The following is a 12,889-nucleotide window of genomic DNA, read 5'->3' on the forward strand; positions in this document are numbered from 1 at the left end:
CACACCCATTTTATTCTAACTCTCCATCTTTCATTCTGATTCATTTCGTTTCTGTTACCCCCCCCACACACACACACACCCAACCTCCCTTAACTTCTCACTGCAGTCTGATCGGTTTGCTGCTGCAGCAGGACGTACTTGCAGATGGGTAGTTTTGCCACCAGAACTGACTTTCACCGTCTAACCCTGTCTTATTTATCCTCCTCCTTAGTCAGTTTTTCTTTTTTATCTCCCATCCACTGCGCTCTCTCCCCTCTCATTAGGATGCACTGCTTCGACTTTCTCCCCCCCATCAGGACTGCAGTCAGTTTTTTGCAGGGGCGGCTCCTCTGAGGAGAGGCAAGGGCATTGTCCTCATCTTTTTATTTATGTCTGTTGAACAGAAAGTGGTCAAGATTGTAGACAAGAACACTATGGATGAGTGTGAAACATGTGGAAACATGCCTGTGAGGGCTGAAGCTGCACCGGATACGTTTTTAGAGTGTAAAACCACTATAATGAACATGAAGGAAAGGGTCTCCTTGTGAATAATATATAATCACTTGATTCTGCTTTTTTCTTTTACACTGTCTCATTGTTGAAACTGCAGGATGTTTCAAGTCCTTGCTTGCTAACACATTTGTCAAATAAACTTGAAATGTGACTTGTCAAAACTTTTCACGGTTTGTCTTCTTCTTCTTGCTTATCAAATCATTTCATGAAGCCTGTGTTACTGAAGTCGACATTCTCCTGAAAGAAATCACTACTCCTCGTCATCATGTCGTCCCGCAAAGGTTAGAATGATGCGATGGCATTTGCTGACGGAATACATTTTAAAATATAGTGGATGATTTATTTATTCTGAGCTGATTCATTCGACAAATTCATCCTTGCCTCTTTTCTGGGATTGCTTTATGTCTGTCCCATGGAAAGATATTGCATTTACAATCATAAAAAATGAAGTAGATATCCTCCGAAATAATAAAAGTGAATGAAATGTCTTCAGCACTTTGTTGCTTTTCCTTGGTACAGCAGCAGCTAACACATCCTCCTAGAGTCTCACTCAGCTTAGATTACCAACAGGGTTTTTACCAGTGGAGTCAATGGGAAGGTCACGTCTAATGAAATGCTCGATATATCGGGACTATCCACAGGGTGCATGGTCTACAGTGCATGATGAGCCGAGTGGGGGTACAGTGGTGATCCGCAGAGTTACTGCATTAACCTCTGGCCTAAGGGACTGATAGCACGGCGGCGCAGCGGTGATGCTGTCATACCAAAAAATAGAGCTGATCTTTACTATTTGGAATTAAAGATCAGACTATTAAGGCTATAGACATTAGCATCACTGTTAAAAAACAAAAAAACAAAAGCAGAACAAAAACCCAAACTACAGTAAACTACTGCAAAATCAGTTTTAGGAAAAATATACTTGTACCTTTATAAATAATGAGTAAGTGTAAACAGGGTGCGATTTGTCAAAAACAAATAGAGGGGAATGTGTGTTTTTATTCATGAAAAAATAAGCAATCAGTAAGAAATTAATGAGCCCTATGAGCCCAAATTCTGAACAGTTCAACGTTCATATTTAATGTAAACCTAAAAAGACACAAAACATTTAATTTTCTGTGCTGGTCACAATGTGAAAAATGTCCAAGATAGGCTTCAGGACTGTAGGGAAGAGAATGTGGCAAGAGGATTCAGCTCTTAGTGAACAGTCTGTATAACGTAACATTACCATAGATTAACATTTTGCATGTGATGTAAAATAACTCAGCAAATATCAGACTGAGTGAACAGTGTTGTTTCATGTATTCGGGTCAGGGTGAAAGATAGTTAAAAATGAATGTCCCTCCAGTTGTAACTGCAAAGAATGATTTGAATCTTGACGTCATGTGACATCATCTGTAGTCCTTTTGGTGTGACCTACAAAATGATCTATCATAATCTGAGGCTGGCCTCGCTCTATTTTATGAAGGTTTAATGAAACATGCTCTTTGTTACACCAGCAACCAGAGCCAATAATTCCCTATGGATCTTGTGAGGGCTTAGACAGCACCATACATGTGTTGGAGCTGGGGACTCAAAAGTGTTGTATTTGTCACCAGTGTCTTGTTGAACATTGATTTTCCCTTAACTGATGTTTGCATCACAATGTGGTAAAGCCTCTGACTCTGAGGAGAAATTTCTTTGTGCAACGCATCTTATTGGGTGGGGAAAAAAAGCTGGCTTTGGAAAGGAAGATGTCACCATGAAGAGAAATAAAGTGATCTTTGAATCCTGATTTGTCTTCTGTTTTTTCTTTCCAGTTCTTCCCTTATGGCGATGCCTCCAAGTTCGCCCAGCATGCCTTTAGGACCTTTGACAAGAACGGCGATGGCACCATTGACTTCAGAGAGTTCATCTGTGCGTTGTCCATCACATCACGAGGCAGCTTTGAGCAGAAACTCAACTGGGCCTTCAACATGTATGACCTGGATGGAGATGGCAAGATCACACGAGTGGAGATGCTGGAGATCATTGAGGTATTGCCACTAAGAGAACTGTCCAACTAATTATAGTACTGTGTTTTAAAGAAGTAATGTAACATTAGGAGAGTTTGACGATCTATAGGGCTCTCATGTCTGTAGATACACACACACACACACACACACACACACACACACACACACACACTGTCCTGGTAACAAATTCCGTCTTACGGGCATTGTCTCACTGTTCTCGGCTGTTGCTGAGTCACAAAATGATTTACATTTTTTAAAAACGAGTTAAAGGTCATGCAGCAGAAGGCAAAACTGGCATCAGCCGCACAAAATGCTAATTATTTATACAAAGGAATGATATGAAAAGAGCAATCAGGGACAGACATTCTGGTATTTTCTGTCATGGACACTTTACTGAGACGGACGGGAGATTTTTTTTGTCTTTTAGAAGTTAAATTGTATATCGGCATCATTTCCTTTAGTTCTTGGGAAGTAAGAAGGGAAGTAAGCTGGTATTCTCTCTCTCTCTCTCTCTCTCCCTCTCTCTCTCTCTCTCTCTCTCTCCCTCTCCCTCTCTCCCTCTCTCTGCAGGCGATCTACAAGATGGTGGGTACTGTGATCATGATGAAAATGAATGAGGACGGCCTGACGCCTGAGCAGAGGGTGGACAAGATCTTCTCCAAAATGGATAAGAACAACGATGACCAGATCTCCCTGGAGGAGTTCAAAGAGGCAGCTAAGAGCGACCCATCCATCGTATTACTCCTGCAGTGTGACCTCCAGAAATAGGCTGGAGGGCGAATAGAGAGCTCCACCAGCCGTCACGGACTGCACAGAAAGAATTTCATGTTCCATTCAGTTTGCAGCTATTTCCACTGAAAAAAAAAATGCTTGGACTACCTTTCAATGGATCTGCTTCTTGTGTTTGAAACACTCGTGTGCATGAGAATGTTATTTGCTATAAAAAGATCTACACACAACATAAAACAGTGTGCGGGTACAAGAGGGCGGGTGCAGGCTCGCACTGCAGACACACTCGCACTACATATACACACACAGATATACACACACACACACACACACACGCATTTCTCATTACATATGAACACCTCGCACAAATAATATATAGATATAGAAATATGAATATATATATATATATATATATTTAAATTATTCAAAGATCAACTGCCAAAATGTGAAGTGTGCAAAGTACTTTCCATACAGTCTCATCCTACTGGAGCTTGCGCATCATTGATGTGCTACGTCGAATTTGCCGCTACTCTATTTATTGTTACGAGTTTACCGATGCTAGCCGTATGTGTACCATAAGACTGAGTAATGTCAACTGAACCAAATTCCTATGGTAATGTGTCTGCCTCCAAAAGAATATCCATCGTCTCAGATATTAGCTCTAGAAGAGATGGATTAGCATTTGTCCAACTCCTCCTTCCAAAAACATGCTTGTACTGTCAATAAAGAAAATGTAAATGTAGTTAATTTGCATGCCTTTAGTTCTGCCTTAAAAATCTCCTCGTTTTGCATCCTGTAATTGCAGACAGAAAGCCTTATCAAAGCAGCACGGTGACACTTGAGAGAGACCACAAGAAAACATTTTTATCGAATACAAAGAAAAATTCTAATTAAGTAAGTCCTACTAAATATTGTCGTATGGGATGTGATTTTTGTGATCTGTCGAGACGTCTATGTTTGACTGCTTTAAATGTGGGAGCATGTTTCCTCATAGATTAACTGTAATATATGTCGCTAAGATTTCAAATCCCCTGCATTTAAACACACAGATGCTGAACCTGGAGAAATCCATTGTTTTTATCCAGAGATAAAATAAAAAATAGAAATACGAATTGAAGAAAAGGTTGAGAAGCTAGCGAGATCAAACATTTACATTCTGGTTTCCTGATGAATGAGTGACGTTTAGTTTAGCTGAATTAGATAAGATTAGACCAAACCAAGTATTCATCTATAGTTGGAGTGCATTGCTATCAAATTTAGTTGTAACCCTTGTGTCGTCATCTCATACACTTTTTTTTCCTGTTAGCCTGCAGGTTGCATATCAGTATGAATAATTCAGATGAGGTTTTTAGAATCTTAGCATTGTGGAGGAGAAGAAATGAGTCCCACGCAGCATTTGAGCTTTCTTTATAGTCCTTTCCTGTGGAAGTATACGACTGATGACAATGAGAGGAGAAGTAGATGGTGTTTCCTGACACTCTGTTACTAGTAGAAGACAACCCTTGTTGTAAAGCCACATGTTTAGTAGGTGGGACTATTTGCCCTACCTAACTGTAAGAGTATTGTCCTCTCTAAATCAGTCAATCTTTTTGTACTTTTTTACTCTTTTCTCTCACATTGTACAAGTTCTGATGCATATACTGAGTGTAGAGAAGTTCAGAGTGGTACCTCTTAAAAATGATAAGATGTTACATGTAAGACCACCTTTATGTTTCAATGAGTTTACCTGGAACTGTCTGAAAGCACCACAGACTCTTTCCAACCTGCATCAATAGTCCATTGAGTTAAAAGCTTCAGGATGTTACAGAAGGGGTATATCATAACACACAGTCGCAATAAAAGCCCAGCATTTCAGTCCGTCGTCACGTCTCAGCAGCGTCCCCGTCTAACCTGAACTTCTTTACATGAACACCGTTGGCCAGTCAATGTTCCTGATTCCAAGTCTGCTATAACTGTTACTGCTATCAACATACCAAATGTAAGCAAACGCAAACGTGTACAAGGATTCTTTTGTAGCATGTATTGTGTCCCTGATGACATGGCTGCACTACTCCCTGTGTTGTGATTTAATCTAATAAAAGGATCTCTATGGGCTCTTCGCTGGTCTGTCAAAGAAACATTTTATCTTCTCTTTCAGGCAATTCACATAACTTTTTTTATTCAGTATGTAGTTTTAGTTATCTGCTTCAACTTTATTTCAGGTCCATTCACTAGTTCATTCTACTGTTATGCCCTTATTTTGACAAACTCTTCCTCTTGTTATTATTTTTGTTTATTCATTACTATTGACTCATTATTCAAAAAAATGTTTTGCTTTTTTTGTGGTAACCTGTCTTTAGTGTCTTTTCAGTCTTGCCCAAAATTAGAACAAGAAAATACAGTTTGATCTTACATAAATGATATAAATAAAATAATATAAGTATAATAATGCAGTACTTACAGTGGTTATTCTTTGACAAAGTTGTATCTGAAGTATTATACATAAAAAGAAAAAAAGAATCAGTTAATCATCACAACTACCTTAAACTATTTATTCATTTTTATTTTTAATTGTTTCAGCGTTAGTTTCGATAGTTCTACCATCTTACTGATGACAGTTTGGATGCAGGGCTTGTATTACCTGGGAAAGATTTAGTTTTTAAAAAATATATACTGTATGTACTGTCAAACCAATGCATTTATGCAGACAAAAGATCCCAGTGCTCCCTTATCAGTGAAGTGCTGCAGTCAGTTGGTCTAGACCCCCTGTCCCTACATGAACTCTAGTCACCCAGTTTCTCTTAGTGATGCTTCAGTGAAGGCATTAATCTAACGAGCTCCCATCAATACTTAAATCCATTATTGAATAGAGTGCACTGATGCAAGGCCTACTGCAGTACGTCTCTGAAATGTGGTTGAGTAGCCACCAGGTGCCACTGTTTAGGCAATGTTAAAGCAGAACAGACTAAATTGTCACATTTTCTAGAAAAAAAGAAAGAAATCAACTTTATTAGTCCCTTGTAGGGGAAATTAATTGTCCAATCTAGTTGTTAGTTGTTGTAAATCTGTGTGCGTGTGTATATATACAGTTATGTTCATAATATTAGAATTGTGTCTAAAAATGTGACTAAACCTCAAAATTCTTCAAATATTTTTTTTTAATGCACACAATTGGGGACACTTCTCATTATATTTCTAACAGAGAAAAGTGGAAAAAGTCATTAAATATGATATTTTACAGAAAGTCAACAATGTTCACAAAAAATAGCAGTGTTGGCATCTTTTAAAACTCAAAAATGTACAGCATAAAACTAAGAAATGCTTGACGATAACTGTTTCACATCTGTCAACACTGCACCTTGGCAGTGCTCAGGTACCTCTCCACTGCCAGTTCACAATCTGAGCTTTTTGGTCCACATGGGTCTTGAGCCGGCCAGCCTCCAGTCCCCAGCTCGAGACCAAGGGGACTGAGACCCGAACAGTTTCTATGCAAGCATAGTTCAGTATTTAGAGACGGCAAGAATTTGCTGTTGAATTGTTTAATTTTTCTTTTTTGAAACCTATACAGAAAAAAACGAGTTGAAAAGAAAGCAATTTAAATCCGCTCATGACTGTTTGCTTTGACAGCACTCATAACACAGGGTTCATCTGGAGGCTGGTGGACTTGGACTTAAAACAACCGCACTTAACTAAAACCCCAGAGACAGCATCATCACAGGCTGTTTGATGCTTCAGGCCCTGTGTAAATGTGGAAAATACATACAAGCTATTGATTTACATGGGTTCACTCACAGGACAGCAGTCACATCGAGACTGACTATAAAGAGAGAAGGGGCTTTTTTTTTTAAAAAGGAAAGTTTATTTTACAGAAATCACTTACTTTACATAGTCATCAATACTGCTTTATAGCACAGCCTACGTGACCATGGTTTGATCTAATTCAAAAGAATAGATGCAAAACAGCACTGGTAAATCTATCTTCACTGGTAGATTTAACATCTTTCCCATGTGAAATACTTTCACCAGTAACTATTTAATCTCTCATATGACTCAGGTTGAAGTGGTTGTTATCATACCTATCAATTTGATACACCATGATCTCAAATATTAAAGTACTCCAATGAAAATCAAATTGAAAGTTGAGTTTAGATAAGCAAAATCCCACGTTCCATTAAGTCACATGTGTTTGATGATTGAAATCAAATAAAATCTTCAATTCACCCAAATCTTCAACAGAAACCTTTTGAAAATGGCCTCAGTCAACAACAGAGTGAAGCAGATACACAAACTTTGTACAGGAATAGAAAAGGTTTGGGGCTTCAAAGAGAAGACAGAACTTTATTTTGGAGGGTCTGTGTTGATGCCATATTTTTCTTTTAGTAGCTTCAACTGTTCCTCTTTCTTCTTCGTGTCCATCTTCTGGAAAGCCTTTGAAGAGAAAAAAAAAAGCAAATTAACTAAATGAACATTAATTTTGCATTTTCCTATATTCCTTTTTTTAAATCCCAAAACACTTTCATTTGAACTGTGAAGAAAATCTCTTACTCTACTGCATTTTGACCCAATTGTGTCTTCATACTCTATAAAACAAATACGTACTCTGTTTGCATTGTAGTAAAGGACGACCAGGTAACGGTTGCAGACATTGAAGCCAGACAGATGGTCACACGCGTTCTTGGCATCGAATATGTCTTCATAAACCACATAGGCTGTTCCTCTTGTTTCAGGTGTGTTCCCCCTGAGAAGCGAAAAAACAGTGAAACCAACTGATGACAATATCAATCTCTACAGTCTTACAGGTGTTTAAGATTTTGTTCAGTAAAATGAAACTTAACAAAATATTTAGCTTAAGCCTTCGTATGCTAATAGTGGTCATTAGCGTCGGCCACTTCACAAGTCAATCTGCTGAATAGTTTGTTAGTGGAGTTCTGAAAGGACCCGATTGTAAATAGGTGATCAATGATGTTGCAGCTGTTAAGACATGGTTTCTCTACATAGATGGCTTCTTTCACTCCTCTCTCAAACCATTTGTCCCCCAATTCAAAAAAAGATGTGCCCCACGTAGCTGATCCTAGATAGAATAAATGCCTCTCTAACCACAAAATGGGTTTGATAAAACAATAAAATTCACAACTACATTCTCTGGCAGATTTACTCCCTGAATCCTACAAATGTGAAAGACTATGAAAAACCTTTAAAACACTTACGTTCTGATTTGACGTATTGGTCCGTATTTCCCAAAGATGTCATACATTTCCTCAGCTGTGATCTTGTACGGAAGGTTCCTGATATACAGTATTCTGTTCACCTCTGGAGGTAATCTTATCTGAAACATACAAAAGACAAACATTACACATGTTGTCTGACACTACGGCAGTGCAAGGCGTCAGAAAATTACCGGCACAGGCAAACAATAAATTCTTCTTTTAATAGCTAAACTTAATTCTAAAATCCTCTCACTAACGCCGGGGTAAAGAACATTATTTTATTACAGTCATCTGTATGGCCATTAGGCTGAGACCAGTTTTCTTCATTTAATGGCAAAAAGCGGTTGGCTATGATTATCAACCTACGTTCGCGATAATGATTTTTTACATATTAATACACATACAAAACTTATTTAGATAACAAAAAGATCTCATATAAGTTGCCTGTTACTTGTATGCAATGTGCAATTACAATAGAAGACGGAAATGCTGTTAGATTCACAGGAAGAGTGATGGTTTTCAACCTTAAGCTAACCTCAAATAACGACATATTCGAAGCACATGAAGTAAAATTATATCCATCATAGAATACACAACTCAAGTTGTTTGTACTTACATTTGCGCGTTTCGCTGCCTGCATAGCCATGGTTGAATAGTTTGTGTGAGACTTTCACCGATGAACAACAAACGCAGCGCAGTATGCTCTTTACCTTAAAATGGCAGCTAACAGTAAGTGATGATGGACTTCCGGTTTCCGGGTAAGCAAACACGTCATATCGCCGCTGCTGCCCCCTATTGGATGAAGTCTTTGCTGCAGGCCAACGCAACCATCAGACGCTATGGATGATGGATGGATGGATGGATGGATGGATGGATGGATGGATGGTTGATGGATGGGTGGGTGGATGGATGGATGGATGGATGGATGGATGGATGGATGGATGGATGGATAGATAGATAGATAGATAGATAGATAGATAGATAGATAGATAGATAGATAGATAGATAGATAGATAGATAGATAGATAGATAGATAGATAGATAGATAGATAGATAGATAGATAGATAGATAGATAGATAGATAGATAGATAGAAAGATAGAGGGAGACAGACTTTATTAATCCCGAAGGGCAATATGTAATTATGTAATTAATTAATAACTGAATTCTCTTTTGACACACCAGCAACTGACCTCCATGGCTGTGGACCCCTACCTCGTGAGCTGGATTACGGACTACCTAACGGACAGACCCCAGTACGTCCGTATGGGGGACTGCTTGTCTTCTATGGTGACCAGCAGCACGGGGGCGCCACAGGGGACCGTTCTATCCCCCATTCTCTTCACCCTCTACACATCAGACTTCAAGCACAACTCGGATACATGCCACATACAGAAGTACTCCGATGACACCGCGATAGTGGCATGTATCCGGGAGGGTGATGAGGGGGGGTACAGGGCATTGGTGGCTGACTTCGTGGAGTGGTGCCAACAGAACCAGCTCCAGCTCAACGTCTCCAAGACAAAGGAGATGGTTCTGGATTTCCGGCGGGCACCTCCCTCTCCACAGCCGGTGATCATCAATGGCAGTGAGGTGGAGGTGGTAGAAAACTATAAGTACCTGGGACTGCAGCTAGACAGCAGACTGGACTGGTCACTCAACTCCAACTGTGTGTACAAGAAGGGGCAGAGCAGGATGTACTTCCTAAGGAGGCTGGCCTCCTTCAACATCTGTCCTAAGCTCCTTTTCATGTTCTATCAGTCCGTAGTCTCCAGTGTGCTGTCATACGCCATTGTGTGTTGGGGTGGGGGGGCCAGGAAAAGAGATATGGACCGTCTGAACAGACTCATCCGCAGAGCGGGCTCAGTGGTCGGGCTGAGCCTGGACTCTGTGGATATGCTTCTGGAGAGCAGGACCATGTCTAAAATTAAGGCCATCATGAACAACACCAGGCACCCCCTACACACCACCTTCTCCCAGCAGAGAAGCACCTTCAGCGGCAGACTGCTGTCACACAGCGCCTCCACAGAGAGGCTGAGGTCCTCCTTCGTGCCCCGTGCCATCAGGGGGTACAATGACTCTCTCAGGAGGAGCGGGGGGGAGGTGGCGAGGTCAGCACGGGGTTGAAAATGGATTTAATTTAATTTAAATTTAATTTTATACTGTTGTATATATATATATATATAAAATTTATTTATTTATTTTTTATACTGTTTTTATATTTTAATTCAATTTTATACTGTTTAGATTTTATTTTATACTGTTTATATTTTAATACTGTAATATTTTTAAATTTTATACTGTTTATATTTTTAGTTATAGTTTAGTATATAAGTCCTGTTAGTGCTGCATGTGCCTGTCTGTTAGTGTAATGTATGTCTTGTGGTATGTCCTGTGATGTCAGTGTTTCCTTTTCTCCTGGTGTTTATCCAGTATTATTTGTTAAGTAATGCCTGAGCAGTGGATATATGCAATTTCCTCCGGGATTAATAAAGTATCTATCTATCTATCTATCTATCTATCTATCTATCTATCTATCTATCTATCTATCTATCTATCTATCTATCTATCTATCTATCTATCTATCTATCTATCTATCTATCTATCTATCTATCTATCTATCTATCTATCTATCTATCTATCTATCTATCTATCTAGCAGACAAGGTATTATGTCATTAAAACCTTTATTTATTATAAAATATGCATTCGGTTCCAAACCTCAACATCGTCATTCAAGCGGACTTATTCATAACATTTTTATTTATAATGTGTTTTAAAATTTTAACATACAGAACGAGCCGTCAATATACTGTGATCATAATATAATAGCCAGGCGCAATGAGAACGGGGGAAAAAAAATCAATTTATATGGTGCTTTAGCTCCCCCTAGAGATTTAACTCAGCCACTTGGACAAGTTGGACGAATTTAACAAAATGACTAGTTAATTTCGATAAAAAAAGTATTGATTATTGAAAACTCGTAATTGCGTAATTTAATTTGGCAACGTCACTCATTTGGAGACAGCTGTTTGGCCACGATGACATAAGAACACAGGATATTTCGGTGGTTCCAGGTATTGCATTTATGGTAAGACCAACATATTGAACAAAAATGTGAATATATTGAAATACAACCTATTGAATTCTGGTGGCAGGGTCAGAATAATGCCGACGTGAACGGCCCGCCGCAGTGGTGAAACGATCTGTTAGTGTTACTATGTCGGTAGTGTGGTTGTGCTGAGTGGAGGGTCTTCGTGACTGCAATGAGATGTCATGGCTGGTTATAAACTCCTGGTGCAGTGAACAGAATTCATTCAATGGTGGGGAGTGTACAGAAACTCTTACAGGACATTATTTGCTTTCCGATTTTGTGTTTCTTGCTTATAAAGTAACATCATGTCAGTGTATATCATCAGAAATAAGGTTGTTGCCATGACGGGTTCCGTCAGCTAGTTCCGGGTCACGGATGAAAAACGGGGGGAAAGCGCGAGGAGGTTTTGGCACGCGCGTGACGCTGGCCTCTCGACTGTAGCCCGTTACTAATGTACTACTGTATCTGTTTGCTGTGGAGATTGAGATTGGAGATTGCTTTGAGATTATATCTAACACACACTAAAATAGTTTCACGAGCATTTCTGACAATATTTTTCACCTGAAGAAAAAAAAAAAAAAACAAAAACGGTTAAAAAACTTCAAGGTTTAACGCCGCAGCGGCTGTGATTAGCACCGCTCGGTTGTTTTTACTTAAAGTCTGCTTGCAGTTTCACCTTCATCTTGACTTGAAGACTCGGAAGAATTTCTGGTAATAATCAATCAATAATGTGATGAAATGTTTGCTAATACTGTCTAATGTAATGCACATCGGTAAATCAAGATTACAGGTCAGCTGTCATGTTAATATGCCCGCACTTGATTTAGCACCTGTAAGGTAATTTGCCAATAATGAAGATGTGCAGTGATGAATTTACCGCTGCTAACACTACTTATAAATGTAACGTGAGCCAACTCCGAAACTCTAACCTTTGTTTTCTTTATCTCTTTAAATTTAATTATTGGTGTAAACTTTGAATTAAACAGATTCGCTAACTTCAAACTTAAACATCTTTTTAACTCAAGCTATCACTAGCGACCTGCTAGCATCGATTAAGTGATGACGTCACTGTAAATTAGTCTCCGTGTACACCAAATGCTAATTTTTTATAAAAGCATGTGATCGAAGTTGGTGCCACAATGAGTATTGCTTGTTTTTGTCCAATATAATGTGACAATAGACAACACCAAAGGAGATCGGTGGACCCTTATGTCCTCACGTTATAGCCTTGTGTTTGATCCACATATTATTAGTCATTGTCAATGACAACCGTGCCTAGCTTGTGGAGTCACATTTGAATCTTTATCAGTTTGATTATTGTTCAGATTTTCCTCCCTGCTGACTCAAAACAGTTTGGTTTTAGATAAAGTCTGTATCATAATTGTCTTCACAGTAGTGA

At 39.0% G+C, this 12,889-nt stretch overlaps 2 protein-coding genes across 2 annotated transcripts in view; one reads left to right on the top strand and one right to left on the bottom strand.

The window, feature by feature from the left end:
- Positions 1 to 5,300, top strand: part of vsnl1a (visinin-like 1a) — a 30,114-nt gene extending 24,814 nt beyond the window's left edge. Inside the window, exons 3-4 of the mRNA XM_068342359.1 lie at positions 2,289 to 2,504; positions 3,054 to 5,300. Coding sequence (XP_068198460.1) covers positions 2,289 to 2,504; positions 3,054 to 3,251 — 414 coding nt within the window. The 3' untranslated portion in view covers positions 3,252 to 5,300. The remainder of the gene's footprint in view (positions 1 to 2,288; positions 2,505 to 3,053) is intronic.
- A 1,727-nt stretch (positions 5,301 to 7,027) lies between these two features.
- On the bottom strand, positions 7,028 to 9,148 carry sf3b6 (splicing factor 3b, subunit 6). The gene is made up of 4 exons (XM_068342711.1): positions 9,015 to 9,148; positions 8,399 to 8,517; positions 7,791 to 7,929; positions 7,028 to 7,619 (listed from the first exon to the last, which is right to left on the bottom strand). The coding sequence occupies exons 1-4, from the start codon at positions 9,042 to 9,044 to the stop codon at positions 7,530 to 7,532; spliced, it is 378 nt and encodes a 125-aa protein (XP_068198812.1). The 5' UTR covers positions 9,045 to 9,148; the 3' UTR covers positions 7,028 to 7,529.
- Positions 9,149 to 12,889: the final 3,741 nt, after the last annotated feature.

This window comes from Antennarius striatus, chromosome 19, assembly GCF_040054535.1.
Source record: "Antennarius striatus isolate MH-2024 chromosome 19, ASM4005453v1, whole genome shotgun sequence".
NCBI classification, from domain to species: domain Eukaryota; kingdom Metazoa; phylum Chordata; class Actinopteri; order Lophiiformes; family Antennariidae; genus Antennarius; species Antennarius striatus.